The sequence below is a fragment of the Pithys albifrons genome, chromosome 10, assembly GCF_047495875.1.
Source record: "Pithys albifrons albifrons isolate INPA30051 chromosome 10, PitAlb_v1, whole genome shotgun sequence".
In the NCBI taxonomy this organism is placed as follows: domain Eukaryota; kingdom Metazoa; phylum Chordata; class Aves; order Passeriformes; family Thamnophilidae; genus Pithys; species Pithys albifrons.
The window spans coordinates 4944981-4972302 of record NC_092467.1 but is presented as its reverse complement, the minus strand read 5'-3'; the positions used below and the strand labels follow the sequence as shown (position 1 = coordinate 4972302).

The 27322-nt window shown below is 47.4% G+C and overlaps 1 protein-coding gene across 1 annotated transcript in view; it reads left to right on the top strand.

Annotated features, from left to right (window-relative positions):
- LAMC1 (laminin subunit gamma 1) overlaps positions 1 to 27322 on the top strand; it is a 70250-nt gene that overhangs the window by 26138 nt on the left and 16790 nt on the right. The window contains exons 2-9 of the mRNA XM_071565908.1: positions 16846 to 17150; positions 20058 to 20188; positions 21564 to 21730; positions 23476 to 23664; positions 25715 to 25832; positions 25931 to 26029; positions 26135 to 26271; positions 27126 to 27248. Coding sequence (XP_071422009.1) covers positions 16846 to 17150; positions 20058 to 20188; positions 21564 to 21730; positions 23476 to 23664; positions 25715 to 25832; positions 25931 to 26029; positions 26135 to 26271; positions 27126 to 27248 — 1269 coding nt within the window. The remainder of the gene's footprint in view (positions 1 to 16845; positions 17151 to 20057; positions 20189 to 21563; positions 21731 to 23475; positions 23665 to 25714; positions 25833 to 25930; positions 26030 to 26134; positions 26272 to 27125; positions 27249 to 27322) is intronic.

Genomic DNA, 27322 nt, shown 5'->3' with positions numbered 1-27322 from the left:
GATCTCAGAGGTCTTTTCCATCCCAATCCATTCTATGATCTGTCAGTGTGGCACTTGGCAGTTGCCCTGTGAGATGTGGTCCAGCTGTCAGGATGGGTCCTGGACCCCTGGGTGGGAAGCTTTGGACCTTGTGCTCGGAGGGGCGAGGTGAGGGGTGAGCTGTGGGTTTGGAGCTGCTCTGTGTGGGTGTGTGACACGTGGGAGTGGAGGAGCTGCATTTGCTCTACGTGCTGTTCCACAGCTCGTGGCCCGGTGGGGCTTCTGTGCTGGGGATGAGAGGCTTCCCATGCAGCTGGAAGTTTGAGGGATAAACAGGAGGAAAAACAAAAGTATTAGTACAGTTTGTGCTGGGTTGGGCTATGCAGACTGTGGGTGATCAAAGGGGAGCAGATGCAGTGTCTGGGTGGACTTGGCAGCCCTCAGTGTGGAGCACAGCCCTTCCCTGGGCCTGCACGCTCAGCTGGGTGCAGGACATGGTGCTGTGGCCTTTAAACCACACTGCAAACCTCAACCCTGTGCATTTCTTCTTAATGCCTTAATGCTTTCCCTTTGAGGGAATGGTGACTGGCTCAGGAGTGGTGGTGGTTTGTCTGAGCACACCAAAGATTAAACCCACTCTTTGCCTACAAGTTTCTTACTAAGCTTTCCCTGTTTTATAATTTCCTTTTACATACGTTTGAAGGTGGTTTTTTTTCCCCTTGAATGATGTTTTGTTTGAGCACACTTTGAAGCTCCATGGTTAGTGGTGGGTATTAGGCTTGGGAGATTATCCGGGAGCTGCTGGAGCACTTCATTGTTCGACTCGGAAGTGGGAACTGGGTGAATTAGTTGCTTTTAAAGGGATTTAAGAGCAGTGTGGGAAAAGGGAGAGCTGCGGGTTTTCTGTGTGCTGGCACTCAGCATCCACCCAGGCCTGGAACACAAGCTCAAAGATCTCATCATCAGGACTTACTGTTACTTTATTTTGTTTTAGTTTAATGCTCATTTAAGCACTGTGTGGGGACTATCCCATACAAATAGACTTGGCACAACTTCATGCTGGTTTACTATAGAGATACAAATATTTAGGGAAACTTTGCTTAGCAAATGCGTGACTTAAATCCACCTTTTTGAGCTGTAAAAACGTCTGTGTCAGGGACCTTGAAAGCTCAGTATGTGGAGGGGAGGAGTTGAAGGGAAGTTCTGGCCAGGTGGGGGTTGGTCTCTTCTCCCAGGCACTCAGCAGTAGGACAAGGGGGCACGATGGGCTCAAGCTCTGCCAGGGGAAATTGAAGATGGAGATGAGAAAAAACTTGTTTGCAGAGAGAGTGCTCAGGCATTGGAATGGGCTGCCCAGAGAGGGGGTGGATTCCCCATCCCTGGAGGTTTTTCAGCTGAGATTGGTCATGGCACTGAGTGCCATGATCTGGTAAAGGGACTGGAGTTGGACCAAGGATTGGACTCGATGATCTTGGAGGTCTTTTCCAACCCAATCGATTCTGTGATTCTTTGAATCTTGAGAAGAATTGATTAAAACCCAGATTATATTCTGATTTGCAGTGCTTAAACTAGACATCACAGTGATTTTCCTCTGCATCTCCATGCTCACAGATTTACCCACCGAAGTCCATTTTATTTCCAAAGGTTATTGTATTGTCCATGAAAAGGCTGGGAACAGCCTGGCTTTGTTTTCCCAGGGGCTGTGGGAGCCTGAGCTGGGGTAAGGAGCACAGATTACTCTTCAACCAGTGAGTCTGGGGGAGGATATACTCACATCAGGCAATGTGGTTTCAATTTGCAGGCTGTTACTATCTGGTCACTTGGTTAATGAAGCGGTGAACAGTTTGTGTACTTAATGTTCCTGGGAGATTGAAATGCCCTTAAAAAGCCAATTTGTCAAACTGCCCTGGCTTTCTACAGCAAAAATAAAACGAGTAACCAGACCTGGTGAGGTGACCAGCTCAGTAATATCTGAGGAAATGAAGCACTATTTGATCAGCATAGTGACTGTTTCTCTATCAGTGACCTTTACATGGGCAAAAAGTACTTTGTGTACAAATTTTTAGCTGCATTCTCTCCTTTCTTATTTTGTGAAATTTTCTTTTTTTTAAAATTTGTGTTTTTCTCTCACATTAATCTACCATCAGTTCTTAGGGGTTGGTTAAAAGCTGACTGGGAGGAGGAAGGAAATTACTCTTTGCAGCTGAAGTGAGAGGTAGAGGGCTAAGCATGGATCCATCCTAGAACTCCCTGAGATGGATCTCTTCCCAGATCTCATCCAAAACAAACTCTGTTTACTCCAGCAGTATTTTACCAGTGGAGCCTTGTGAGGGATAGAGAAAGCTGCTTCCTCATCCTCAGGAAAGTCAGCTATTCCAGTAAAATCCTCCCCCCTAAGTTGTCAGCACTACCAACTTCTTGTCCAGGGTTGTACCTCATCTCCACCATCATCTCTGTCCTTCAGAAATCTGGATTTCCTTATACACTTCTTAAAAGAAATACAAATTGCTGGGCTTTAATGGACTGAAAATTAGCTTTTCCCTCCTATCCTTAGCTTGGCAAAAAGTAATTAAGATAAAAGTTCAGATAAGTTCTTCCAGAAGTATCCCAGCGTGATCTGGAAGTGATTACATTACTGCTGGTACTGATTTAAGGCTTCTTGTCATCTCTGTGAAATCTGGTGTAGCTAATCATGGGCCCAGAGTTTTTTGAGGCTTTTTTTAATAGCAGGACTTTTCACTGGCTTGTGTAGGCTTGAAGTTGGACTATCATGTGTATACTTGAACTTTTTTTTTTGTTTGTGTGTTAAGAAAATTCAGCAGCTTGTCTGAGATAACACGCTGATAGTGGAAATGTTGAATGAGCTTAATAATTATTTTTCCTGACTTTTAAAAGGAAATAGAATATATTTTTAAAAAAGTGTGGCATTTTTTCCAGGTAAAGTAAGATTTCTCTAGTAATGCAAATAATCTGCAGCAAAATCCAGGGTCATCAGACTTTGGTGAAGGGAGAGCTGAATGCATGTGCAACTTGTCCATGTGTTTGAAGCAATTCAAAGGTGTTCTTCTTTGGGAGTAGAAGCATTGACTTCATCTGCTCTCCAAGTCTTTGGAGGAGTGAGACATCCAAAAAGGTTATCCCTGTCCATTTACTCATCCACAGGGAGGTTGTTACATCTGATATTGCTGCATAACTTTGTTAAACTTTTTTCCTGACAGTGCCCTGGGAGGCTAATGGAATGTTGTGCAGTGACTCAGGAAGGGAAGGCTGTTCATTGACTCTGCAAACAAGAGGCAGTTTTGTGTCTCCTGCTGGAATGTGTTGCCCTATGGAACTTACACACCCCTAAGGATTTGGTCTGTGCCCTGTCATGTCCTGCATAGTTTCTGAACCCTCTGCTCTTCTGCTTGGATGGGTAGAAGGAAGAAGCTCTCCACAATAATGGCAGTTCTTTTTTAGTGGTATGGAAAATGTCAGCCCCAGAGGGAACTGGGATTAAAACATGCAACTTCATCTCGCACTTTTGGCCTCTGCAGTCAGATGTGACTCCCTGTTGTGGAGTTGGGAAGATGCAAGGCTTCCCTTCTAAGGCCCAACCAAGAGCCTGGCACATAGGAAGCCATATGTCTGTTATTAATTCCTCTGCTCCCAGGGCTCCTCCTGATCCATCCCTCAGTTTTAGCATTACCAGGAATTGTGTGTCATTGTGGGTGAAGTGGCTGCAAGTGCCTCGTTTTACTCACATGGATCTTGGCACCCTTTAGTTGTCCTTCTGCTTGTGTCCCTCTGCTGCCTTGTGTTTAACACCAGCAGTGAAGTCCTTTGTAAGCTTTTAATTGCCAGCAACTCTTATTTTCCATCTAAAACCACTGTGGAGCAAGGTTTGGGGTTTCTCTTTTACCTGAGTGTGAAGTTCTGTACGGAAGAGTTTGAGGGCAGAAGGCAGTGTTGGTGCTGAACAAAAGTCCTTCCCCCACTGCTCCAGTGCACTTTCAGCATTTCCTTAATATGGACAGGTCCTGGTTTTGACTCATTTTCTCCTTTCAGAGGCTTGTGTGACTGCTGGATCTCCTTTGGTAAAACATTTGTCTCTAAATTTTATGTCATTGAAGCAGAGCCCCAGCATGATGTGCCTTGTGCCAGAGGACAGCTCTGCTGTGGCTGATGTGCTCCTGCTGAGGGTTTAAAATGAGGTTTTTTCCTTTGTGCTGATTTAAATGTAAACCAGCGGGAGAAATAAAACTCAGCACAAAAGAGATTATAAGGCAGAGTTACAATTTAATAACAATATTACAATAAATGCAATGGCACAAAGAGAAATTGGGTTTAACCCCCAACCCCAGCAGTGTAACCCACCCCCTGGGGCACAAACACAGGGGGGTTTGGTGGCCCCTGTGCTGAGTCCCACGTGGTTCCCCCGAGGCCAAGGGAAAATGAAGGGACAAACCTGTTGGTGCAGATGATGGCACAGTCTGGTGGAGAGTGGGGGGCTCCTCCTGTCCAGGTTCTGCTCCTCTTCTGGATTCAATGAGTGGTCCCAGAAGTCCCCAAACCCCCAGATTCTGTCCCCTCAGGTGCAGGTGGGAGCCCCCAGTGCCTCCCCCAGGGCAGGGAGTTCCACACTGGGGGATCTGACTCTGGCAGTCAGGGGGGATTTTGGAATGGTTGCTGGCCCATGAGCAGAGCTGAGCCCTCAGGTGGGTGTGGAGGTGCCAAGGACTCCCTGGCGGGGAGTTCTCCCAGCTCCTCTGCCAGGCTTCTTTCCCAGCCAGCCCCAGCCTGAGGGGTCAGGTGTGCCCTGGGCAGCTGCTGCCATTGGGAACAGTTCCTGGGCAATGAATGGAGGGTGTAGAATCCACAGCTTTTGTCACCCCCAGACACTGATAAACTGGTCCCACCTGCTGAACTGGGACATCCTTGCTTACGACTGGCCCCTATTAATTGCTTTTAGGATAAGGACTAATATTTATTTGGTATCAGAAGTTTGCTGGGAAGTGGTAAATTTTTAAAAATAATTATCAGACCAGGCCATCAGGGAAGCAAACTTTTAGAATTTGTACCCTTTGGTATCTCCTGGATTTGCTCCACTTCTGTTGTGCTGTTGTACAAATCTTTTTTTGAAGTGATACTGTGAATATTAACATTTGAGGTTGTGTGGTGGCAGCTTCTGTGGCCTCTGAACAAGGTACTTGTCCAGAAACATGGGGATACTCTGGGGTCTTGATAGTCTGAGCTTTTGGAGAAGCCAAAATACAAGGATTTAGTGAAAACAAAGTCTTGAGAATGTTGTGTTGTTTGAGACTTCAAAAGGCAGTGGCTTTACAGATGGGTTTAAGTGGCTGTTTCTTCCCCTTTCCCCCAAAAAATACTATCAAAAGTGACAGGATGCAAACTAAGGAAGCACAGAAAAGAATAGTTATCTCAGCCCTGTTTTGGGCTGCCACTGATGGGCAACAAATTACCTGAAGGTTTAATGTGTGGTAGTTCACATTACTGATAGAGTGAGGAGAGTTATTGTCTAACTTGAAGCAAAAAGGTGGGGTTTTTTCATCAATTAAGGATTCAGCATTTTTAAAAGAATGTTACTGCCTTAGCAATACTAATCAGAAAATAAATATTCAAGTTTTTCTCCTGAGGAAAGTACCTTCTTTCTTGTACAATTAATTTTGGGTTCACAGCAGCCTGAAGAAAATCTCATCATTTGGCGTTCAGTGCAGATGATTAAACTCACTTTTTTTGTGCAGTCACCCTCTTTTTAGGCAATGCTGTTACTCAAGAAATCCTGAGCTGTCCTTACGCTGCTGAAGAACCTGTGTGGCTGGGGAGGGTGTTCATGATGGACCTGGGGCTGGGGAGGGTGTTCATGATGGACCTGTGTGGCTGGGGAGGGTGTTCATGATGGACCTGGGGCTGGGGAGGGTGTTCATGATGGACCTGGGGCTGGGGAGGGTGTTCATGATGGACCTGGGGCTGGGGAGGGTGTTCATGATGGACCTGTGTGGCTGGGGAGGGTGTTCATGAGGGACCTGTGTGGCTGGGGAGGGTGTTCATGAGGGACCTGTGTGGCTGGGGAGGGTGTTCATGAGGGACCTGTGTGGCTGGGGAGGGTGTTCATGAGGGACCTGTGTGGCTGGGGAGGGTGTTCATGAGGGACCTGTGTGGCTGGGGAGGGTGTTCTTGGGAGGATGTTCCTTCCTGGGTGGAAGGAGTTTTGATCTGTGGATACCTTTCCAAATGTAGGTTTGGTGTGGATACACTGAGCTGTTTCAGAGCCTGATGTGCAGCAGTTTTGGCTCTGTTCTTATCTGCCAGTTAGACCAAGAGCTTCACATTTTGCAGCTGGAAGTATTGATAAGCCTGGAATTAGTATTACCTTTGAAGGGTCAGTGGGGAGCATCCAGTTTCATTTTCTTTGGTCATGGTGTTCCAAAATAATCTTCTGTTGCTTCATGCCAACCCACGCTACCTTCTCAAGTAATGTGGGTTTCTGCTGAACTCTTTTCTTACAAATAGTCACTGCATTTATTAGTGCTTTGTCCTTCATGTGTCTCCAGACAGGACGTGTAGATGGACATGTTAAATGCACTTGTGTGACTTCCACAAGTGTTGGTAGTTTGTGGATGGTTCTCCAGAGGCAGAGTGGAAGGCACATGCTAGCTGTTACTTGTGAGTTGGGAATGGAGTGCAATTCCTTCCCTGCTTCAGTGAAAATTTGGAAGAGCTTTGCTTCTGACTTTCCAAAACATATTTGAAACATAACTCAGTGGCAAGCTTTGTTTTGGAAATGGCCTCGCTCCAGCAATGGTTTTGTTGAGTGCTGTTTATCCCAATTCCTTCCCCGGCTTAATAGACTGAGAAAGTAAAACTGTTGTGTGGGTGGGTGGTTGAAAATGGGCTGTGTGGATATTGCTGCAATTTGTGTTTCATAAACAGTGGTAGCTTGTGCCTAAGCCTGTAATTGACTGAAAATGCATTAAAAGATAGCGCGAGAACTTGTCAACTGCTGCTTAAAATCCATCACTGGAGCCTCTTGGGAGAAGGGGAGAATGGGAGACAGGAGATGGGCAAACCCTGCAGAGTTAAAGTGTGATTTAACTTTGGTCGAAGTTCATTTTCTTAAATGTTTATTGAAGAAGGCAAAACTTAAATACTCGAGAAAAGAAAGCCATGGAGTCTGCCATGGGCAGGCAACAGTTATTCCCAAATAGCAGCGGTGTTAATTATGGCCTGTGTCTGAAAGAATTCTGGGACTGGTGAGTGGGAGGTGGAAGGGCTGGAAGGAGATTAAACCATCAAAATTCCAGAGCGTTCAGTGTTTTGTTCAAGGAACATTTCTGGCCCCTCCGTGGCTGTACAGCCAGCACTGCTGGAGCTGCTCTGGAAGGTCCTCTTGCTCCCGGAGCTGCTGAACTTGCTGCTGCTCAGGGCTCTCGTTGTACATAGATGTATTAATTTGCTCTTAATTAGGCTCAACAAGCAAGCTGTGTGTTTCTGGTATCTAATTCAGATGGGAGCACAGCCAGGTGTTACAGCTGTCACAGGCACATGTGAGGGGGTGGGTGGGCAAAGTGCTGCCTTTCAACAGGGGAAAAGGCTTCAAAATGTTCTTTAATAGAAATTAGTGGCTGGCCATGAGGAGGCTCAGAGGTGACCTCAGCACTGTCTGGAACTGCCTGAAGGGAAGTTCTGGCCAGGTGGGGGTTGGTCTCTTCTCCCAGGCACTCAGCAATAGGACAAGGGGGCACGATGGGCTCAAGCTCTGCCAGGGGAAATTGAAGTTGGAGATGAGAAAAATCTTCTTTGCAGAGAGAGTGCTCAGGCATTGGAATGGGCTGCCCAGAGAGGGGGTGGATTCCCCATCCCTGGAGGTTTTTCAGCTGAGCTTGGCCGTGGCACTGAGTGCCATGATCTGGTAAAGGGACTGGAGTTGGACCAAGGGTTGGACTTGATGATCTCGGAGGTCTTTTCCCACCCAGTCCATTCTGTGATTCACTGGACTGGTTGCCAGCATTGCAGTGGGAGCTGGTGTATCCCCCTCCGGAGCGAGGACCGTCTGACCCTCACACATGGAATAATTTCCATGCTGCCTTTGGCCAGGACGTGTTTGACTCTGGTCATTTGGGTTTGCTGAACTTCTTAACCTGAGGTTTTGCACGTGCTTTGACTTTGGGTGTGCTGGGTAGGAGTGTGTGCCAAGAGCAAGGGGTGGGCATCGAGTGGCTGGAAGGTGAAGCTTCTGGGAGGGCACCCAGAAGACAAACAGACCTCAGGAAAACCTGTTAACGTTCCTGTGCTAGCAACATTCACAAAATGCTTTCTGTGTGATTCCCAACCCCCCTCAAGTCAGTAAAATCCTAGTTTAAAGAAAGGATTTTGCAGATTACCAGATTATCTGATATTAAATTTGCTTGCAAGATACTGCACTACAGTCCAATAAACTTATTTTCTTCTTCCAAGAAGTGTGTTTGCCAATTGGACAGGTACAGTTTAAAGCAGGTGCAACTTGTTTTTTGTTTAGCTATTTACTTTTGGAGTTAAAAGTAATTTTGGGCTCTTTTTGCCCCAGTCATTCCTCCATCCCCACATCTCCACCTCTGAAAAGGTGCAGTTGGAGGTGAACATCAGAATAGTCCCTTCTATACCTCCTCCTGTCAGATTAAAATTTCTGAGGGGAAATGACCCAAATGGGATTCACTCTCTAGGTTGAATACCATGAGACTGACTGGAAGGTGGGTGAGCTTTGCTGCTTTCTTCTGATCCCTGGGAACATGGGGTTGCTTGCTTCAGTTTTCACTGGATGATGGTTCTATCTCCAACATGAGGAAGACTCTTGGGGAAAACGTGATCTTGCTTGGACAACTGAAGTCTCTGTTGATGGACTGTGGTGATGAAAGGATGATTTCTTGGTAATTCCTGTGCATTGTTCTGAAGATAAAGGGCAAAAGACAACTTTTTGTCTTTTCTGCATAAGTAAACTATTTTGATACTTTTTTTCTTTTTTTTCCTCTTGGGTAAAAGCCCTATTTTGACAGAGTAAACCCCACCTTCCATGCTCCTTCAGTTGGAGGAGTGACCTGGTTTCCCCCTCCCTGTGGTGTGTGGGTGATGCAGCAGCCTCAGGTCCTTGGATAGAAGCAGACGAGTCTTCCAAGGATCCCCACCCAGCTCGTCTTGGTGCCGACACTGGTGGCAGGAGGTGGCTTTGAGGTCCAAAAATGCGAATGTCATGGAGCCCTCCCCAGAATGGCCCGTGGTGTCCTTGATCATCTGTGATCTGGCAGCGCTTGCCAAGTGTAAAGTGCCTTTTTAAAACGAGCTTTTATCGTTTGTGCTGAAAAAGGACTTTGAGGCTTCCTGTTCCGATAGGACTGTTGTGCTGGACGGGGGATCTTTGCAGTCCCCGGTGAATAAACACAGCTGGCTGTTTTTGGAAACCGACTTCACGTCTTTGCATCAAAGCTGTACAAATAAGGCAGCAAATTGTACTGAATTACTGGGTAAGGTTTTCTGACTTTTACACTGTCTTAAAAGTGATCAAATGAAAAAAAAGGCAATTTTTTTACATGCCTGCCTTCAGCCCATGCAGGGGGAAATAAGCTTCTCCTCCTGCCTCCCCCTTTGGAAACATGACTAAAAGGAGCAGCCTCGATGACTTATCAATGTTGGATTATCGTGCAGGAGTTCACTGGGCAGCCTTTGGCCGTCCAGGCCGCCCACGCACAGGAGTCAATGGTGCCTTTGTTTGGGAGCTGCAAGAATGCATGACCTAATGGGGTGGTGGGAGTTCACCTTCATTCCAGCACAGCACTCCAGGCTCTGCTCATTCCCCCAGTGTCCCAAACGCGTTTCCTTCCTCTGTCCCTGTCCTAGGACAGACTCCCAGAAAAAGCCATCCGTGTTTGTATCTCTGACAGGCTCTTTTAAAACCCAGGCACCCGTCTGTGGTGGAGCTCCACAAGCCAGAATCTTTGTTTTGGTGCAGCGTGGTTTAAGAGGAGTCTGGTAAAATCCTTCAGGCCTTTCTTGTTTGTATCCCATAAATCTTCAGGCTCTTCATGTGAGAAGAAAATAAACCTAAGGTTTATTATTGCTAGTTTGTGTTCCTCTAAGGGCTACAACTCAGCACTTGAGAGCTGTCATCTGTGCTCCCACGTGGAGTTATTTTCCCAGGGGAGTTCATCACAAAGTTGAAATCCTTCTTTTTCTTTCTTTCTTCAGATGCTGGATATTCGATTTGCTTGTGCAATACCAGTGCTCTCATCTTCCTCCTCCTCCTCCACAAATTTTCCCAGAAAAGCTGGGCTGTAGTTGGAAAGGACATTTGCTCTAGAACTACAGAAATGTCTTGCTTTCAGTCAGAAGTTTGGCTTTTTCATGCACTTGTGATGCAAGCAACATAACTTTGTGCTTATGTGTCTTGCAGGTGCTGGGCTGTTGTTGTCTAATTAAACTATTTTATTGCAAAACAGCAAGTTTCTCAAGGTGTTTCTCACTCTCCTTTACTCCTTATAAAGTCTCCTGCTCTTGTTGTCCATTTGCATGCTGGAAGATCCTCTCCCATTCCATGGAATGGGGTAACTCAGTTCTCTGATCTGCAGCCCCTGTGATTCAGGAGGGAAAGCTCCAGGAGTGTTTCTAGCATGGGAAGCTGAACAAAACGCTGTGGAAGCTGAGAACTGGAGTGATTTGTTGGCTCCAGAAGGGATTGGTCTTGACTGAGATCCTCTGAACTTGCTGGCCTCTGTCTGCTGAGCTCCAGGTGTCTGTCCCTTGCAAGGAACATGCTACTCTTGTGAAGGTTCTGGGATCTGTGCTCCTCTCAGCACATGGTGGTGGGAGGTGCTGCCTCCTGCTATGACCAGTGGCTCTTTACTTGTCAGAGAAGAACAGCTGAGTGTCTCAAAGCATCAGAGTCAGTCTGTTTGCTTATAGCTGGTCCGGCATTGCTCTGTGTGGTGGGAGAGTTGGTGGGTTGGGTTGAGGCAGGAGTAAAGATGAAGGGCATGGACATGTTTCAGTCTGGGAGGGCTGGCAAGTCCTTTAGGGAGTCTGACCAGAGCGAAATGAGATTCCAGTGGTGTTTGCTGCCTGCCCTGTCACTGCACAGTGGAAATGAAATCCAGTCAAAAAGCACTAAGTAGGCTATAGTTTTTACTGGTTTCTTTTCAATTCTTTTAACCTTTACTAACACTTAGGTGGTACCTGCATGAAAATCTGCCCTGAAACAGGAGCCGACCAGAAGAGAAACATCACAGTTTAACCATTTCGTTACTGATTTTGCTATAAACAAACCTGAAATGCTGAAAACAAGGCTTAGTTTGTTGCCCAGTGCAACCTTCTCAGGTGGGTTATTTTTTCTCTGGGCTGCAGAACCCAGGGTCTGTATTTCCAAGCTCACTGCTGCCAGGATGCACGGAGGGACTGCAGGGAATGCAAAGAGACAGCGTGGGTTCTTCCCACATGCAGGGGATGTGAGTGGACCGACAGAGAAGGAGTGTAGTCTGGACTTATCTCACCCAGGCATCTGTTCACAATTCAACACTTGTAGTCGTTGTGCCAGCTGGCAGGACAGTTTTCCTGATGTAAATTATCCATCCGTTCTGAGGGGCCTGAATACAAGGAGATCTTTTGTGTGTAGGGACAAATTCCTGACTTGGGGGGAAAGGGAGGAGTTTGTAAAGATCTAAATGGCATTTGATTACATTTTTCCAGTCTGTCTGTACGGTTTTCAGCGTGGCACGTTTCCTGGTGGACCTTGGGGTACAGAATTGGATGATAACCCTGCTGAGGAAGGGCTGTACTTGCTGCCCAAGCCTGACACTGTGAACAGGTTGTTGGGGGAAGCATCCCCTGAATCAAACAATGCTGAATGTTTCCAAAGCCACTGCTGCTGCCTCTCCAGGCACCCAGGACTTGCTGTGTTGAATCCCCATAATTGCAATACTGTCTTGAAGGCTTATAGATATGCTTGCTTATTGTAGAGGAAGACATTAAAGGTTTTCCACATCAGCCTGAATTGTCAAAAGAGGCCGGTTATCCTGTCACAGTGCCACTTGCAGGTGAGCAGCTTCATGCCTGGGAAAAGATGCAGGTTTAAAACGCACAGCTCATGAGCTAAAGACATGTGGGGTTGTGCTTGTGGAGTGCTGAGCTCGTGGGCACTGATTGCAGCATCTGGAGTTCTTCCTACAAAACAGATCTGCCACTTCTCAGTACACGGAGGGAAATATTCTCTGACAGTTCAGGCTATCAGACACTTCTAAGCCAAACCGAGATCAAAACAATTACCAGCTTCTAAGAGCAGGAGAACAATGGCTTTTTGTCTTCTAAACGAAGTGTTTCAAACTGCCTTTCACCTGGTTATTGCTGTCACCATTTCTCACCGTAATAGCTGTATATGTTTATTCAGCTCTGCAAGACTTGAAAGCAACCCTGGGCTGCTTGTCTTTGCTAGAAAAAGGTTCTGGAATCTCGAGGAGCTGCCAGGCTGCTGAGCACAGGTTTTATGTTCGGTGTGAACAGTGAGGAGGAAACACATTCATTTCCACAGAGTGTCAGCTGGTGTTGGGTACACCCCGCTGTCCCAGCAGTATTTACCCAGGGCAGGCTGCTCCAGCCGCTGTCTGTGCATGGACTGCATTCCTCCTTCATGCCATTAACTGCACTTCTCAAGGAGCTGCACTGCCAGAAATGTGCTGTTCACCTGGGCTGCTCCATCAGAAGGGCTTTGAGCCTGTTTTCCTTGGCCTGCCATGTAACCCTGGAAGTGAAAAAGGGAGAGTCCTCACCGTTTGGCACAAGGGGTTTCTGTGGAAAGTGTTCTCATGCTGCCCAGAGTGCAGTTGGTGTATGTTGTGCCTTTAGCTGAGCTGGTGTGTTTTGCAGGGAGCTGTGGGAGACCTTGCCAGGGAGCAGGGATTGCAGTCTGGTTATGGTGGAGTGGGAAAGCAGCAGTTCTGTTCCGGGCCACGCGGGCTGTGCCCTGGCCTTTGAGCTGCAGCACAAAGCTGTGTGTGAGCGAGTGAGAGCACACCCGGCCCCCTCTTCATTCCCAGGATTCTTTTGAAGAGTTTCCTCCCCAAAACCAGCTTGAGGAAGCCTAAACACTGGGGCTTTGCCTCACACCAGAGGAATGCAGTACTGGTAGAGGAGAACTAACCACTCCAAATCAAAGGAGCAGGATATTCCTGACAATTCATCTGGCACAGTTTAATCGAGTGACCTTCATTCTCTTGGCTCTGGGTAACTTTTTTCCCTCTCTTGACTCATGGAATGGCTGTTCTTGCCTGATGCCTTCACTATTTTCACTTGTTATGAAAGTTGCCCAAAGAAATCCCACCAGGACAGACTTTTAGCCTTACGTTTTGCTTTATTTTAGCATGTGAGCTCAAAGAAAACTTTCTCATTAAGCAGATGACAGTTTTACTAGTGATAAACCCATGACAGTAGGTCTGGATTTTAGTTGCTGTCCATACAAGGTGTTGGTGAAGTTCTGGGATAGGCTGGCAAAGTTGCAGATCAACACGTTCCCCTGGGGTTTACCTGCAGAAGAATGAGGAGGTTTTTACTTCTGGGGGCTCCTTGCCTTGACCTGGAAGAGATGGGGAGTAAATTCTGGATTTGTTTCCCATGGACCTGAAAAAAAAGATATTTGTGCATGTCCAGCCTATTGGTTTGTGTCTGTCTTGAGTTTGTGTCTGCATGTTCTTTGTGTCTGAAGCATATTTTGCCTTCAGTGAGGAGCTCTCTTTTGAGGAGAGACCATGTAGCAGGAGCAGTGGGAGACCTGGGAGGAAACACACAGTGCCTGCTTCTTGCCTTGCACTGGGATTCATAAGAAAAATCCTCCCAAATGCATGGAATGGGATTAATCTCTTGCACTGGGCAGCAAAGGGAGGATATTTCCTAAGCTGGGTTAGTGGTGAGTGTTGATCCACTGGAATTTCGAGCCCTGGAAGGTCCCACCTTGCCATTAAGGCTCTGATTGCTTCTTGCTTGCCTTCTCTGTGTAAGATGATCTCATTAAATAATAACCCCAGAACAACAGGAAACAAATACTGAGCAGGGGCCACAGATTGTGGATGGTGTGGCTTCCAGTCTTGGGCTCAGGTCATGTGTAACTATGCACGTGATATAAATAGGAAAGGGTATTTTGTGGGAAGTGCTGGGGGGTTTGTATCTGTCCAACACCCCAGCTGTCCTGCATGTCACACACTGACAGTGCTCTCGGTGGGTGGCTCTAAACACAAGATTGGCCCTTTTCTATCCTTGGGACATGTAGTGTAAGTTTTTCAGGTGCTGCATGTCTTGATTTCTGCTTTATTTTTTTCTGGCGCGTTGATTTGTGGATGCTCTGCTGTGCTTCTCCTGTTGCTCTGGCTGCTCATGCCAGTTGGGCTCTGGGTGTGCCATGCCCAGTGCAGGCTGGTCTCAGTCTAACCAGTGAGGCAGCACCTGGTTCGTGACTTGGTTCATTGCTGGTAGGTTTTGTGTGTGTGCTTTGAATCATAGAATCGCAGAATTGATTGGGTCGGAAAAGACCTCTGAGATCATCAAGTCCAACCCTTGGTCCAACTCCAGTCCCTTTACCAGATCATGGCACTCAGTGCCATGGCCAAGCTCAGCTGAAAAACCTCCAGGGATGGGGAATCCACCCCCTCTCTGGGCAGCCCATTCCAATGCCTGAGCACTCTCTCTGCAAAGAAGTTTTTTCTGCTCTCCAACTTCAATTTCCCCTGGCAGAGCTTGAGCCCATCGTGCCCCCTTGTCCTATTGCTGAGTGCCTGGGAGAAGAGACCAACCCCCACCTGGCCAGAACTTCCCTTCAGGCAGTTCCAGACAGTGCTGAGGTCACCTCTGAGCCTCCTCTTCTCCAGCTAAACACCCCCAGCTCCCTCAGCCTCTCCCCACAGCACTTGTGCTCCAGTCCCTTCTCCAGCCTCATTGCTCTTCTCTGGCCCCGCTCCAGCCCCTCAATCTCTTGCCTCAACTCAGGGGCCCAGAACTGAACACAACACTCAAGGTGTGGCCTCCCCAAGGCAGAGTCCAGGGGAAGGGTCACTGCCCTGGGCCTGCTGGCCACGCTAGTTTGGATCCAGGCCAGGATCCCATTGGCCTTCTTGGCCATCTGGGCACACTGGTGGCTCCTGTTGAGCTTCTTCAACATGAGGGGCACACTGTTCTTGTTCCCTGGTACCATCAGGTCTTCTTTCATGAACACTTCAGCACGTGCAAAGCCTCGCTCGTGTTAAAATTTAACACAGTGGTGTTCATTTATTTTATAACTTGAGGTTAAATCCATGTGACTTCTACAAGCTGAAAAAAACTATTTCTCAATCAGCTGAAACTCTTCTAGTAGTTTTTTTTTTTTTGATCTGCGAAGGAACCAGCGATGGCTGCAAGTTCTGCTTAGAGCAGTGTTTTTCTTGGAAGTGGTGGGAGCATAAAAGAGCGTGGCTGGGACTAAGCATCTGAGGTTTTATTCCAAACAAACCTCACGTTGTTTTAGCAAGCTCCCTACGTGCTCCAGGGTGTCCTGATCGTACACAGTCTGTTTGCTGAGGTGGAGCAAGAACAGCTGGCACACAGCTGTGTGCTTTCTCCTTGGAACGTGCCCCTTGTCCAGTGGGAATGCTGGGGGAAGGTGGCTGAGTGTGCTGTGGTTCTTGGCTCCTTATGGGTTTTCTCAGGGCTGTGAGCCCCCTGGGCTGTTGGTTTGTGTGCAAGGGGGTAAATGCTCAGCTCACTGGAGATGTCCTGACTTCCACAAACCTGTTAGCAGGTGAATACAGGCCAGGGAGGTGGGTTTTCATTTATCCTCCTGTGAGACTGAGAACATGGCTAGCTTGTAAATCATGGCACTCTGATCCAAAATTATTTTGTAATACTATGTAAGAAAAACTGTGGACTTCCTCTTCTAAAGCTGCAATAGCATCCGAGGTTTGATTTTTGTTTTCAATGACAACCAAGATTTTAACAATTGCTTTCTCTAATTCACTTTCTCCTAGAGATGGAATCACAGCCCTGACTATGCTCTGGAAAAGTGTGGGATGATCTATAAAGGGATTATTGGTTCTTTTTACCCTTTTTGGATAGATTCTTTCCCATTCCTCCTGTTCATCAATTGGAGGATTGTTAAGTTGGGTCACAGCTCCCAAGGCACAGACCTGATCTTTATTGAAGGGTAAAACTTTCCAGGCTTCATTTTCACAGGTGATGACTTGAATCACACAGTCTGGGAAGCTTAAACTTTGTTTTGGCTTTCCAATGAAGAGAAGAGGTGTATACTCAGTAATTCAGTGCTAGAAAAAAACGCTTTTTAAGTTATAGAAACAGTTTGAGATATTGTCTAGTTAGGGAGAAAGCAGAGGTACAGGCCAGACTGTAGTGTGACTTCTGCCTCTCTGGTTAGCACTGTTTCTCCTATACATGTATTTGGAAGAAATACCATCAAATGTCATGATTAGCTTGGGCCTGGCCTTAGATACCCACAAATAGTTTGTGGGTTTGATGTAGTCTGTCATCTGTTGGGGTGAGGAGGGAGGGAGACTTGTTGGGGTGAGGACGCTGTCAGGGATGTCTGCAGGAGAGAACTGCAGCTTGTGACATGTATGTTTAGTTGCACAGGAGTCTGTAGGGCTGTTTATTTCTCTGTTCAGTGTGCCCTCAACTTCTGCCTTCTCTTCCTTCACCTCCTCTTTGCTGGGAGATTCAGTGCTGCACTGGAAGAGATACTTGTGGTGTTCCTGGACACGCTCATTGTGGATAGTGCCAGGAGGTGTTTCTCCAAAGGAAGGATTGCAGTGCAGCTCTTTGCATCCCTTCCAAGTGCGAGCCTTTCTCACGCCTGTGTTCTGTCCCGCGCAGGAAAGGCCTTTGACATCACGTACGTGCGCCTGAAGTTCCACACGAGCCGGCCCGAGAGCTTTGCCATCTACAAGCGCACGCGGGAGGACGGCCCGTGGGTGCCCTACCAGTACTACAGCGGCTCCTGCGAGAGCACCTACCACAAGGTCAACCGCGGCTTCATCCGCACCGGCGAGGACGAGCAGCAGGCACTCTGCACCGACGAGTTCAGCGACATCTCCCCGCTCACCGGCGGCAACGTGGCGTTCTCCACGCTGGAGGGGCGTCCCAGTGCCTACAACTTCGACAACAGCCCCGTGCTACAGGTGTGTGGTCAGGGCTGAGGCGGGCAGGGGGACTGAGCTCAGTCTTTTTATGTAGTCCTGTGCTGGTTTAAAGGTAAACCGGCAGGAGAAATGAACCAACAGAAAAGAGATTATAAGTCAGAGTTATAATTTAATAACAATATTGCAATAAATGCAGTGGCACAAAGAGAAATTGGGTTTAACCCCCAACCCCAGCAGTGTAACCCAGCCCCCTGGGGCACAAACACAGTGGGGTTTGTTGGCCCCTGTGCTGAGCCCCACGTGGTTCTCTGAGTCCAAAGGAAAAGGAAGGGAAAAGCCTGGTGGTGCAGCTGATGGTTGCAGTCTGTTCGAGAGTGGTGGTCTCCTCCTGTTGAGGTTCTGGTCCTCTGGTCCCCCCAAGTCCCAAACCCCCCAAGATTCTCTCCCCTCAGGTGCAGGTGGGAGCCCCCACTGCCTCCCCCAGGGCAGGGAGCTCCACACTGGGGGATCTGACTCTGGGAGTCAGGTCAGGGGGGATTTTGGAATCGTTGCTGGCCCCTGAGCAGAGCTGAGCCCTCAGGTGGGTGTGGAGGTGCCAAGGACTCCCTGGCGGGGAGTTCTCCCAGCTCCTCTGCCAGGCTTCTTTCCCAGCCAGCTCCCAGCCTGAGGGCTCAGGTGTGCCCTGGGCAGCTGCTGCCAATGGGCCATTGGGAACAGTTGCTGGGCAATGAATGGAGGGTGTAGAATCCACAGCTTTGGTCACCCCCAGACATTGATAAACTGGTCCCACCTGCTGAACTAGGACAAGTCCTTGTGGATAGTGGCTTTGTGCTAGCTGAGCTGCACTGATTTATAGTTGGGTTTTTTCTTTTCACAAATTCAAATTAGAAGCATGTTCATATGAATCATTAAATCTGATACTCTTGCAGTTCAATCTAATTTGGTTGGAATAATTTCAGTCTTCTAAGGTACAGATACCAGTAAGTCATATGAGTTCCAAATACATGTCATTAAATCCACGGTATGGGGTAAATAACTTCAGATGAGTGACTCATTAAGATTAAGATGTAGCTACATAAATTGTGATTTGGTAAGAGCCTATCCAACCCATCAGCAGTTACACTTACACTGAAAAATATGTTGGGATGGACATTCCTAAGGGACTCTTGAACCAAGAGCTGAACTCTCGACTCTGTTGTTACTAATTTTATGGTACAAAAAGCAAAACCAGTGGCACTGATGTTGACTTGTCATTAAGCATCATGGAAGTTTTCAGAGGGCAGATGCAAATCTCTGCCTGCTTAGAAAGTACCTTTGGACGTTTTTTGTTCCAGATACAAGGGGTATTTGTTGTTTCAGGTACAAGGACAGAGGAATGTAAAGCCCCTGTCCAGTTTTCTTATTTGGGACATCTCTTCTGTGTACATTTGGGGTAGAAGAAATTGAAAAATATGAGATTCTTCTAAACAAAGCATTACAGGACTCCCTAATCTCTTGTCTTACATGTGTGTTAGAGCAGAGGAACTTGATTTTATCCACGTATTTTTCTCTTACAAATGGCTTGGCCTGTGTGGTTTGGTTGGGTTTTTTTGTTGTTCACAGTGGTGGTTGGGCAGTGGTCAGGAGCATTCTGGAGCAGCAGATTATCTGATTTACTTGCCACTTTCTGTATTCTGCTTGGTGACTTCTCCAGCTTGAATAGAAACAAGGAGCCAAAGATGTGAGGTTTGCACCTCTGGGGTTCCTTGTCTTCCTTTCAGAGCTGTGACTGCCACCATTTTCCTTTCCTCTGAGTGGCAGGAGCAGACTGAGGCATGAGCACCTGGCAGGCTTGGGGCTCACCTGTCTGATCCCCAGGCAGGAGAACAGAATCTGGTGGGTCTCGCTTCTGCAAACAGAAATAAAGATTAATGGGGAAAGGAAGAACTCTGGAAATGGAAAAGAACCAGTTTGGTCACCTTGTTGGTGCAGCCAATCCTTGTATAAAACCGTTTCTTATCACCATGGTGAATGTGGAGATTTCCAGTTAGTGATGTGTATAATTTTCTGATAAACTTCTCTATTTTAGGAACAGAGACCTGACTGCCAGTTTCCTAAAATATGTTCAAACCTCTGCTGTTGCTTTTCAGAAGTGAAATAAATGTGTATTTTGTGCTTGGCACTTCCATGTGTTTATACCAGTGTTTGTAACTCACTAAATCTCACTGTACTGGCTGAGCAGTGACGCAGCTCCAGCGTAGTTGTACATACAGTTTGGTTTTTCTTGTGTTCTTTTCTTAGGGTGTTTGAAGGCAAGTGGCATTGCAAAGCTGTAATAAAAGCCAGGAGGTGCCAGTGATAGTATTTGGCTGAAGCTGATGTGAAATTTGGGGACAGTCTGCATGTGCTGGCTGTTGCTGGAGGAGGGCAGGGCAGTGTGTTGAAGACACTGTGTAAATATTATGAAAAGCTCTTGTGTGGCGAGTCAGATCTGCCTGTCTGTTTGTCTTCCTCAGCCTCCCCCGGCCTCATTCATCTGTCTGTCAGTGACTTTAGTCTGGTGCAATATGTCTGCAGTCCAGTGTACCTAAAGCTGTTCCCACTGGTGCTGCCTGTGTAGCTTGGCAGGAGCACTGCAGGCAGGCACAGAGGTACAATCAGCCAGCTGGTGTCATTGCCTGCACTGCGCTTTTTGCTGGAGAGGTTGCCCACTGCTTCCCAGCTGAGAGCAGTCAGGATGTGCAGAGGCATTGGGAAGGGTATCCAGGGAGGAGTGAGGTCCGGGAAACTCACTTGAGCCAAGAGCATGTGTGAGCTAAGGACGTGTGAGCTTCCGAGGTGCAGAAGGGAAAGGATGGGGAAGGAACGTGCTGATGGATGAATGCCTTTGTTAACAGAGCTGCCAATGACACAGCACTGGTGTGGGATGTTTGATGTTTCATCTGATGGCATTTCTGTCTGATCTAGGAATGGGTGACGGCTACAGATATTAGAGTGACCCTCAATCGTCTGAACACGTTTGGAGATGAAGTTTTCAATGACCCAAAAGTTCTCAAGTCTTACTACTATGCAATTTCTGATTTTGCTGTGGGTGGTAGGTGAGTAGACAATAAAACTCTATACTTATTTAAAGCTTTTGGTCATTACTAGACTGCTTTAAAGATTTTGGTTATACTCACAAGATACCATTAGGCTCTGGTCTTTATTGACTGTCCTGAACAAAAAATGCAGTTTTACATAGCTTGCAAATACTGTATATAAGCTTTTATGGCTGTAATTTCAGGGCTGACAGAGTTTTAATGGTTTTTTCCTTGATTAGATGAAATATTAAGTGATTAGGGGGGTGCAGGTTGAGGAGAGTAACAAAAATACACAAATTTTTTCTTGCCCTGTCCTTTATTTGGTTTTTAATGTGGTTTTAATTGTTCTCTGCCTATATTTGTAGGCTAGAATAACAATAAGTAGAAAAATCTCAATGTCTCTGCTTCACATATGCTCTGGGAGCCAACTCTTGTGAGCATCTGGAGCACTGCATGACACAGTTGTGGTTGTCCATTCCTTTGCCAAAGCCTACTGCAGAATGTTTAAACCTTAAGTAGCTGATGATAAAATGTTTTAATAAACAGAGCTGAGACCAGTGCAGTGTTTGGACTGTTTGCAAAGACCAGTCCTGAGCCTGGGGTTTGGCCACATGGGGATTTGTACTGGCTGCACCATCAGTCTGGAGGTCCCTGGGCTTCTGTATTAGTCACCTCTGTGATATTTAATTTCTTACTGATACCACAACAGCCCACACCCAGTGAGCACACTGTGTTCTGGACTCTAATGAGGGAGAAGCTGTGCAAAATTTATTAACCGAAAACCAACAAAATCTTTGCTTCTCCTCAGCTTACTCTGCAGACTGTGAAGGAATTGGTTAACTTTCTCCCATTTCTAAATGCCTACCTGGAGCACCTGCACTTCTTGGCTTTATAGAATGGTTTGGTTTGGAAGGGACCTGCAGAGACCATCCAGCCCCCATCCTGGGCAGGGACACCTTCCACAAGAACAGGACAAGGTTGCTTAAAGCCCCATCCAGCCTGGCCTTGAACATTTCCAGGGATGGGCAGCCACAGCTTCTCTGGAAACCTCTGTCAGGGCCTCACCACCCTCATTGTAGAACATTCCTGCCTTATGTTCAATCTCAACCCACCCTCTTTCAGTGTAAAATTATTGCCCCATGTCCCATTACTACAGGACCTGGTAAAAAGTCTCTCTCCATCTTGTAAACCCCCTTTAGATATTGGAAGGCCTCCATAAGATCTCCTTGGAGCCTCCTCGTCTGGAGGCTGAGCAACAGTAGTTGGATTCTCAGTTTTATTGTGACCATCTGCCTTTGAATTTGTCTCATCTCAGATCTGTTTTGGGGGCTTGCTCTGTGAGTGACCTGGATCCTTAGAGCTCAAATCCCTGTCCTTGTCTCTGGTTATCCAGGTGCAAATGCAATGGGCACGCGAGCGAGTGCGTGAAGAACGAGCTGGGGAAGCTGGTCTGCAACTGCAAGCACAACACCTTTGGGGTGGACTGTGAGAAGTGCCTGCCTTTCTTCAACGACCGTCCATGGAGGAGAGCGACAGCAGAGAGTGCCAACGAGTGCCTGCGTACGTGTGGCCACCCCTCAGGGCCTGGGTCCCCTGTCCCCTGCCCCTGCTGGCACCCAGAGGCTGGCCCTGCATGGTCTGAGTTATCTCAGTGTTAAGCACAGTTAATGGGACTGTTAGTCATTCCACTCTTATCCTATATAGGAGCATTCTGGTAGATCCCTAGGAAGGAGCAATTACTTTCTGGAGAAGGATGGGAGCAGCCTTTGGCCAGCAGGCCCAGGGCAGTGACCCTTCCCCTGGACTCTGCCTTGGGGAGGCCACACCTTGAGTGTTGTGTTCAGTTCTGGGCCCCTCAGTTGAGGCAAGAGATTGAGGGGCTGGAGCGGGGCCAGAGAAGAGCAACGAGGCTGGAGAAGGGACTGGAGCACAAGTGCTGTGGGGAGAGGCTGAGGGAGCTGGGGGTGTTCAGCCTGGAGAAGAGGAGGCTCAGAGGTGACCTCAGCACTGTCTGGAACTGCCTGAAGGGAAGTTCTGGCCAGGTGGGAGTTTGTCTCTTCTCCCAGGCACTCAGCAATAGGACAAGGGGGCACGATGGGCTCAAGGTCTGCCAGGGGAAATTGAAGTTGGAGAGCAGAAAAAACTTCTTTGCAGAGAGAGTGCTCAGGCATTGGAATGGGCTGCCCAGAGAGGGGGTGGATTCCCCATCCCTGGAGATGTTTAAGATGAGACTGGATGTGGCACTGAGTGCCATGATCTGGTCATCACAGTGGGGTCGGACCAAGGGTTGGACTTGATGATCTCGGAGGTCTCTTCCAACCCAGTTCATTGTATGATTTTAGGAAAGAGGTGTGCCACAGAAATGTAGAGGCTTGTACTCTATGGGGCCCACAGTAAAAAGAAGTGTATTTAGTATGCTGGAGTATAACTGACCTTTTAAAAGCTCCTTATTTAGTGTCTGCTGACTTGCTCTTGCACTTACTGTTTTTTACAGTTAATTGTTAACTGTTAGTCTCAGCTGTTTCACCCCACTTTGAGGTTACTGCAGCAGTTCTGAACTGAAAATGCTGCTCTCTGTCAAGGAACAGCAGTGTGCTTGGTTTGGGCCCCAGACCACAGCTCCTGGTAGTTTACTTTAATGGGGAAGCTTTTTCAGACAGAAAAGCTCTCTTCCTGTCTGACCTCTGTGTGTCTTGATCGGTCCCAGCTGTCCGGTCAAGACCTGTGGCTTCTCTCGACAGGCTGGTGAAACTGGGTTGTCCTGCTGTCTAGACAGATGGGATTTGGAATCCAAGGGAGAAACTCTCCTTGCAGCATGGACTAGCCTCACTGTTATCTTCTCATGCTTGTTTGGATGATGGGGATTGCTGTTGCTGTGTGGGAGGGCAGCATTTTGGCTGCAAATGGCAGCCTGATGAGGTAGGAAGTGCTGATTTTCTTCCAAGTGTAGATGAAAGTGGTCTCAAGGTTGTTTCAGCATTACAGCCTCCTTCAACCACCTCAAAAATGTGCTCTTCCCCTTTTGTCCTCATTGATCCACAAACACCTTGGGCTCAGGGTGGCTAAAAGCTTCCCTACAACTTAATTCACAGACTGTTCTGAGTTGGAAGGGACCCACAAGGATCATCGAGTCCAACTCTTGAGTCAATGGCCCACACAGGGGATTGAACCCATGACCTTGGCATTATTACAGCCAAGTTTTAACCGACTGAGCTGGTCTCAGGGTCTAATACTGAGCTTTGCAGAGTGGGTTTTGTGCTGTTGGGGTTGGCTGGTCACCGATGGTCTCTTGTCTTCCTTTGCAGCTTGTGACTGCAACGGGCGGTCCCAGGAGTGCTACTTCGACCCCGAGCTGTACCGCGCCACGGGCCACGGCGGCCACTGCAGGGGCTGTGCAGGCAACACGGACGGGCCCCACTGCGAGAGGTGCCGGGACAGCTTCTACCGCCTGGACAGCCACGAGGGCTGTCTGCCCTGCAGCTGCAACCCCGTGGGTAAGCACTGCCTGAGGAACCTGCCTGCCGCAGGCTTTGTGCATGAACCCCACTCCTGGGTTGTGCAGCTCATTGCAAACTACAGGCTGAAAAAAGGGGGGCTTTGTTTGTTTTTCTTTTGGTTATGCAGCTAATAGCAAATGACTGGCTGGAAAAGGGGGAGTTGTTTGTTTTTCTTTCATTTTTTTACCCCCTTCATGTATGAAATGTATGTGGTGGGGTATGTGTGTGTGTGTGCTGTGTGTGTGGGGGTGTGGTGGTGGGGGTGTGTCTCTGGTGTGTGTGGTGTGTGCTGTGTCTCTGGTGTGTGTTGGTTTAAGTTATCCTTGGATCTAATTGGGGTTAAATGCTTCACTCCCGCAGTACTTGCTCCTTCAAATGTATTCTGAAGTAATTTCTTTTTTTTTTCTTCACTGTATATGTGTTGCTGTGGATATTCTCAGTACTAAAGAACTAATTTAAATTCTTAATAACCAAGATGATGTGAGTGGATATTTCTGGAAGTTGTTCATACTGAGGAATTGTAGTGAACTTTAGCTGCTGCATCAGTTTCTCCTACTGAGTATCCAGGCACTATAAATACAAACCAGTGAAACATTAAACACAAAAGGGGTTGGGGGTGAGATAAAAAAAAGTAAACTTAAAATATGTAGTTAAACTCCTGTGGAAAAAAAAGAGGAAGGGGGTGGAATTGTGGCAGGAGAACAAATCCTTTGTTGTCAAGGGAACCACTTGACCTGGAGGGAGTGATCCCATAACTACAGCAGCCCACAGCAAGTAAGGGGGAAGGAGAGAACAGGGTAACACATAGTAAGAGATGATGTGAGGTTTCAAAATAGAGGAGCTGGAATAAGTAATTGCTTGCAGCATGCCCTAAAAGCAGCCAGGGAGAGTCTGCCAGGGTGCATCTTCTATCTAATTTGGTCAGAGAGTTGTACAGTTGTGAAATTTTTGACCAATAAAGGCCCTTTCGTCTCCTGTTTGCTCTCCTAGGTCATGTCAGACCTTATTTTGGGAGGGATGAGGGTTGGTGTCAGCTGAGATGGTTGAGAAGATGCAGGGAGGTGACCTCTCAGGTCTTTAAGGACAGCTTTCAAAGCCATCAGCTTGTATCCCATGGCACGTTGGCACCCAGGGTGTATTTGAATCCCCTGGATATGTTTAGATTGCTATTTTTTGTCTGAGTGCTGGTTTTTCCTAAATAATCCTAAGTGGGACTGCAAAGGGGATTTGAACTTTGGCTGTATATGGTAAACGTTTTGTGAGTTCTTCTGTCCTGTCCAGCCTAATCATCTTATAACTCTTCACTTTGCTATAATCTTCTGGTGTGGATTGAAGTGGAAACAAGCAACTATTTCTGTATATTAAAATATTTTTCTCCTGGTAGTTAACTCTTGGAGTGCTGATAGCTCCAAGGTTGCTACAGGGATGCTTGGGAGAAAGCATTTTGTCCACTGTGGATTAAAGAAACCTGTTACTGCTTTTTGTGCAAGTCCACTTGAACAGAGCAATACTGAGGAAGATTTCCTTCCAAAAATGGGAGTTTTGCTCCAAGGTCTGTTAGGGTTCACAGTGGCACATGCAGCCTCGCCCTGAGGAAGTGGTTTAGTCTTTAAATCCAGCTTGGCAATCAAGGGAGGAAATTGGAACATGAAAGGGAGAGGTCAGGATATTCCCTGGCAAAGGGGAGATGGTGATTAGGGAGAACACAAGGAATTTGGGGAATAAAATATCGGAAATGGTGTGTTGCAGGATAAAACAGGCATGGAACTAGAGGCATGCAAAGGTAACAGTGAGGATGAAGCGGGAATAAGGACAAGAATGCAATTTGAAGTTAGAATTATAGTTACATATTAAAGGTTGGTTGGTAGGAGTAAAATTTATCTGTCTAGAAATGCCAAGGCCTTAGTAAGCTGTCACTCGTCAGCTTCAAGCTGTGCTTCCCGCTTTCTTCTCCCATATTCCTTGCCAGTTTTGTGCAGTTTCTTAACTTGCAGGCAGATAGAGCTGGGTGTGTGTGCTGAGGTGTCTGTCCCTGCTGTCCCCACAGGCTCCCTGAGCACACAGTGTGACAGCTACGGCCAGTGCAGCTGCAAGCCTGGCGTGATGGGGGACAAGTGTGACCGGTGCCAGCCGGGCTTCCACTCCCTCTCTGAAGCTGGGTGCAGGTAAGGGGGACTGCAGCTCCCTAAAACAAACCTGGACTCTTTTGAGAGCTTTCTCTGTGTGGCTCTTAGTGAGTTATCCTCTCTCCTTGCTCTGGCAGGCCCTGCTCTTGCAATGAGGCTGGCAGCACAGGGGAGTGCAACGTGGAGACAGGGCGGTGTGCGTGCAAGGACAACGTGGAAGGGTTCCACTGTGAGAGGTGGGTTGCTCTTCCTGTGGCTGTGTGTCAAGAATTGGAAACATTCGAGCCATGACCTGCGGTTAAGCGTCAGGGAAATGAATTCTCTTTCCTTCGTGTCTTCAGATGCAAACCTGGATTTTTCCATCTGGATTCCTCCAATCCAAGGGGCTGTACCCCCTGCTTCTGTTTTGGGCACTCTTCAGTCTGCACCAGCGCTGTTGGCTACAGTGTCTACAGCATCACCTCCGACTTCCAGTTTGGTAAAATTGAGCCTTCCTTTATATCTCAGGTTGGGCTGTAGACTCAAGTCAGAAGGTATTAATAAACCAAACTCCTTCCTTCCTCTCTGTACAAGACCTCAGATCTTGGGCAGGCAGGTCCAGGATCCCTCCTTTGGAAGTGCTGCAGTTACCTGGAGCTTCCACATCTGCAGCTTGTTTGTTCAGCTAGTATGAATTCACAGCTCTGGCTTTGGGCACCCAGCTATTGTACACTGGGCAGGTGCAAGTGGGAATTGCAAATGCAAACCTTTTGTAGCTTCAAAGGTGTGCTGGCAAGGGAGCATTTCCTCAGTTTTAGAACCAAATCAGGAATTTCTGATTGAAAGGATTAAAATCACTTTTTATTTGGAGTTTAAGTGACTCTGAATAAAACCCAGTTGTGTTTCCAATGGGTCTGTAAGCTCAGGAAAAGTCTTTTTTTATGCAGTCAGTTTCCTGTGTATGCATGTTTTCATGCTGCATAGTCTGAAAGGAACATCTTTTTAATTAAAATTCCACTGGAGAACAGTTCATACAAAGGCTGCAAGTCTCAACAAGTCATAGGGAACTGTAGGTTTTTCCATCCCTGTTCAATCTCTTTGGAAAGGAAGGTTTTGAACAAATAGTCACCATAGGGTTCAAAGTTCAGAGGGTTCAAGACAGCACGGGAGTTAGGGGCTTAAATTGTAAAGATGGTGTTTGTTATCCGAGTTCTTCTGCACAGCTACTTTCTGCAGCCTGTCAGTGCCTGTGCCCAGACTGTAGAGTGAGTAATATACAAACGGTGTGACACAAGAAGTGTGTGCAAAGCTGCATCTTCAGGCATGTTAATTGTTGCACTTCTGATTTTCCAGGGGAGGACGAGTGGCGTGCTGAGCAGCGCGATGGCTCGGAGGTCGTGCTCCAGTGGAGTGCGGAGACCCGGGATGTCTCCGTTATCTCGGACACCTACTTCCCCATGTACTTTGTGGCTCCACGTAGGTCATTGCAAAAGTGTGGCTTTCTGTGCTGCTTGTGCCTTTTCTGTTCTGTCTCCTAACTGTGAGGATTT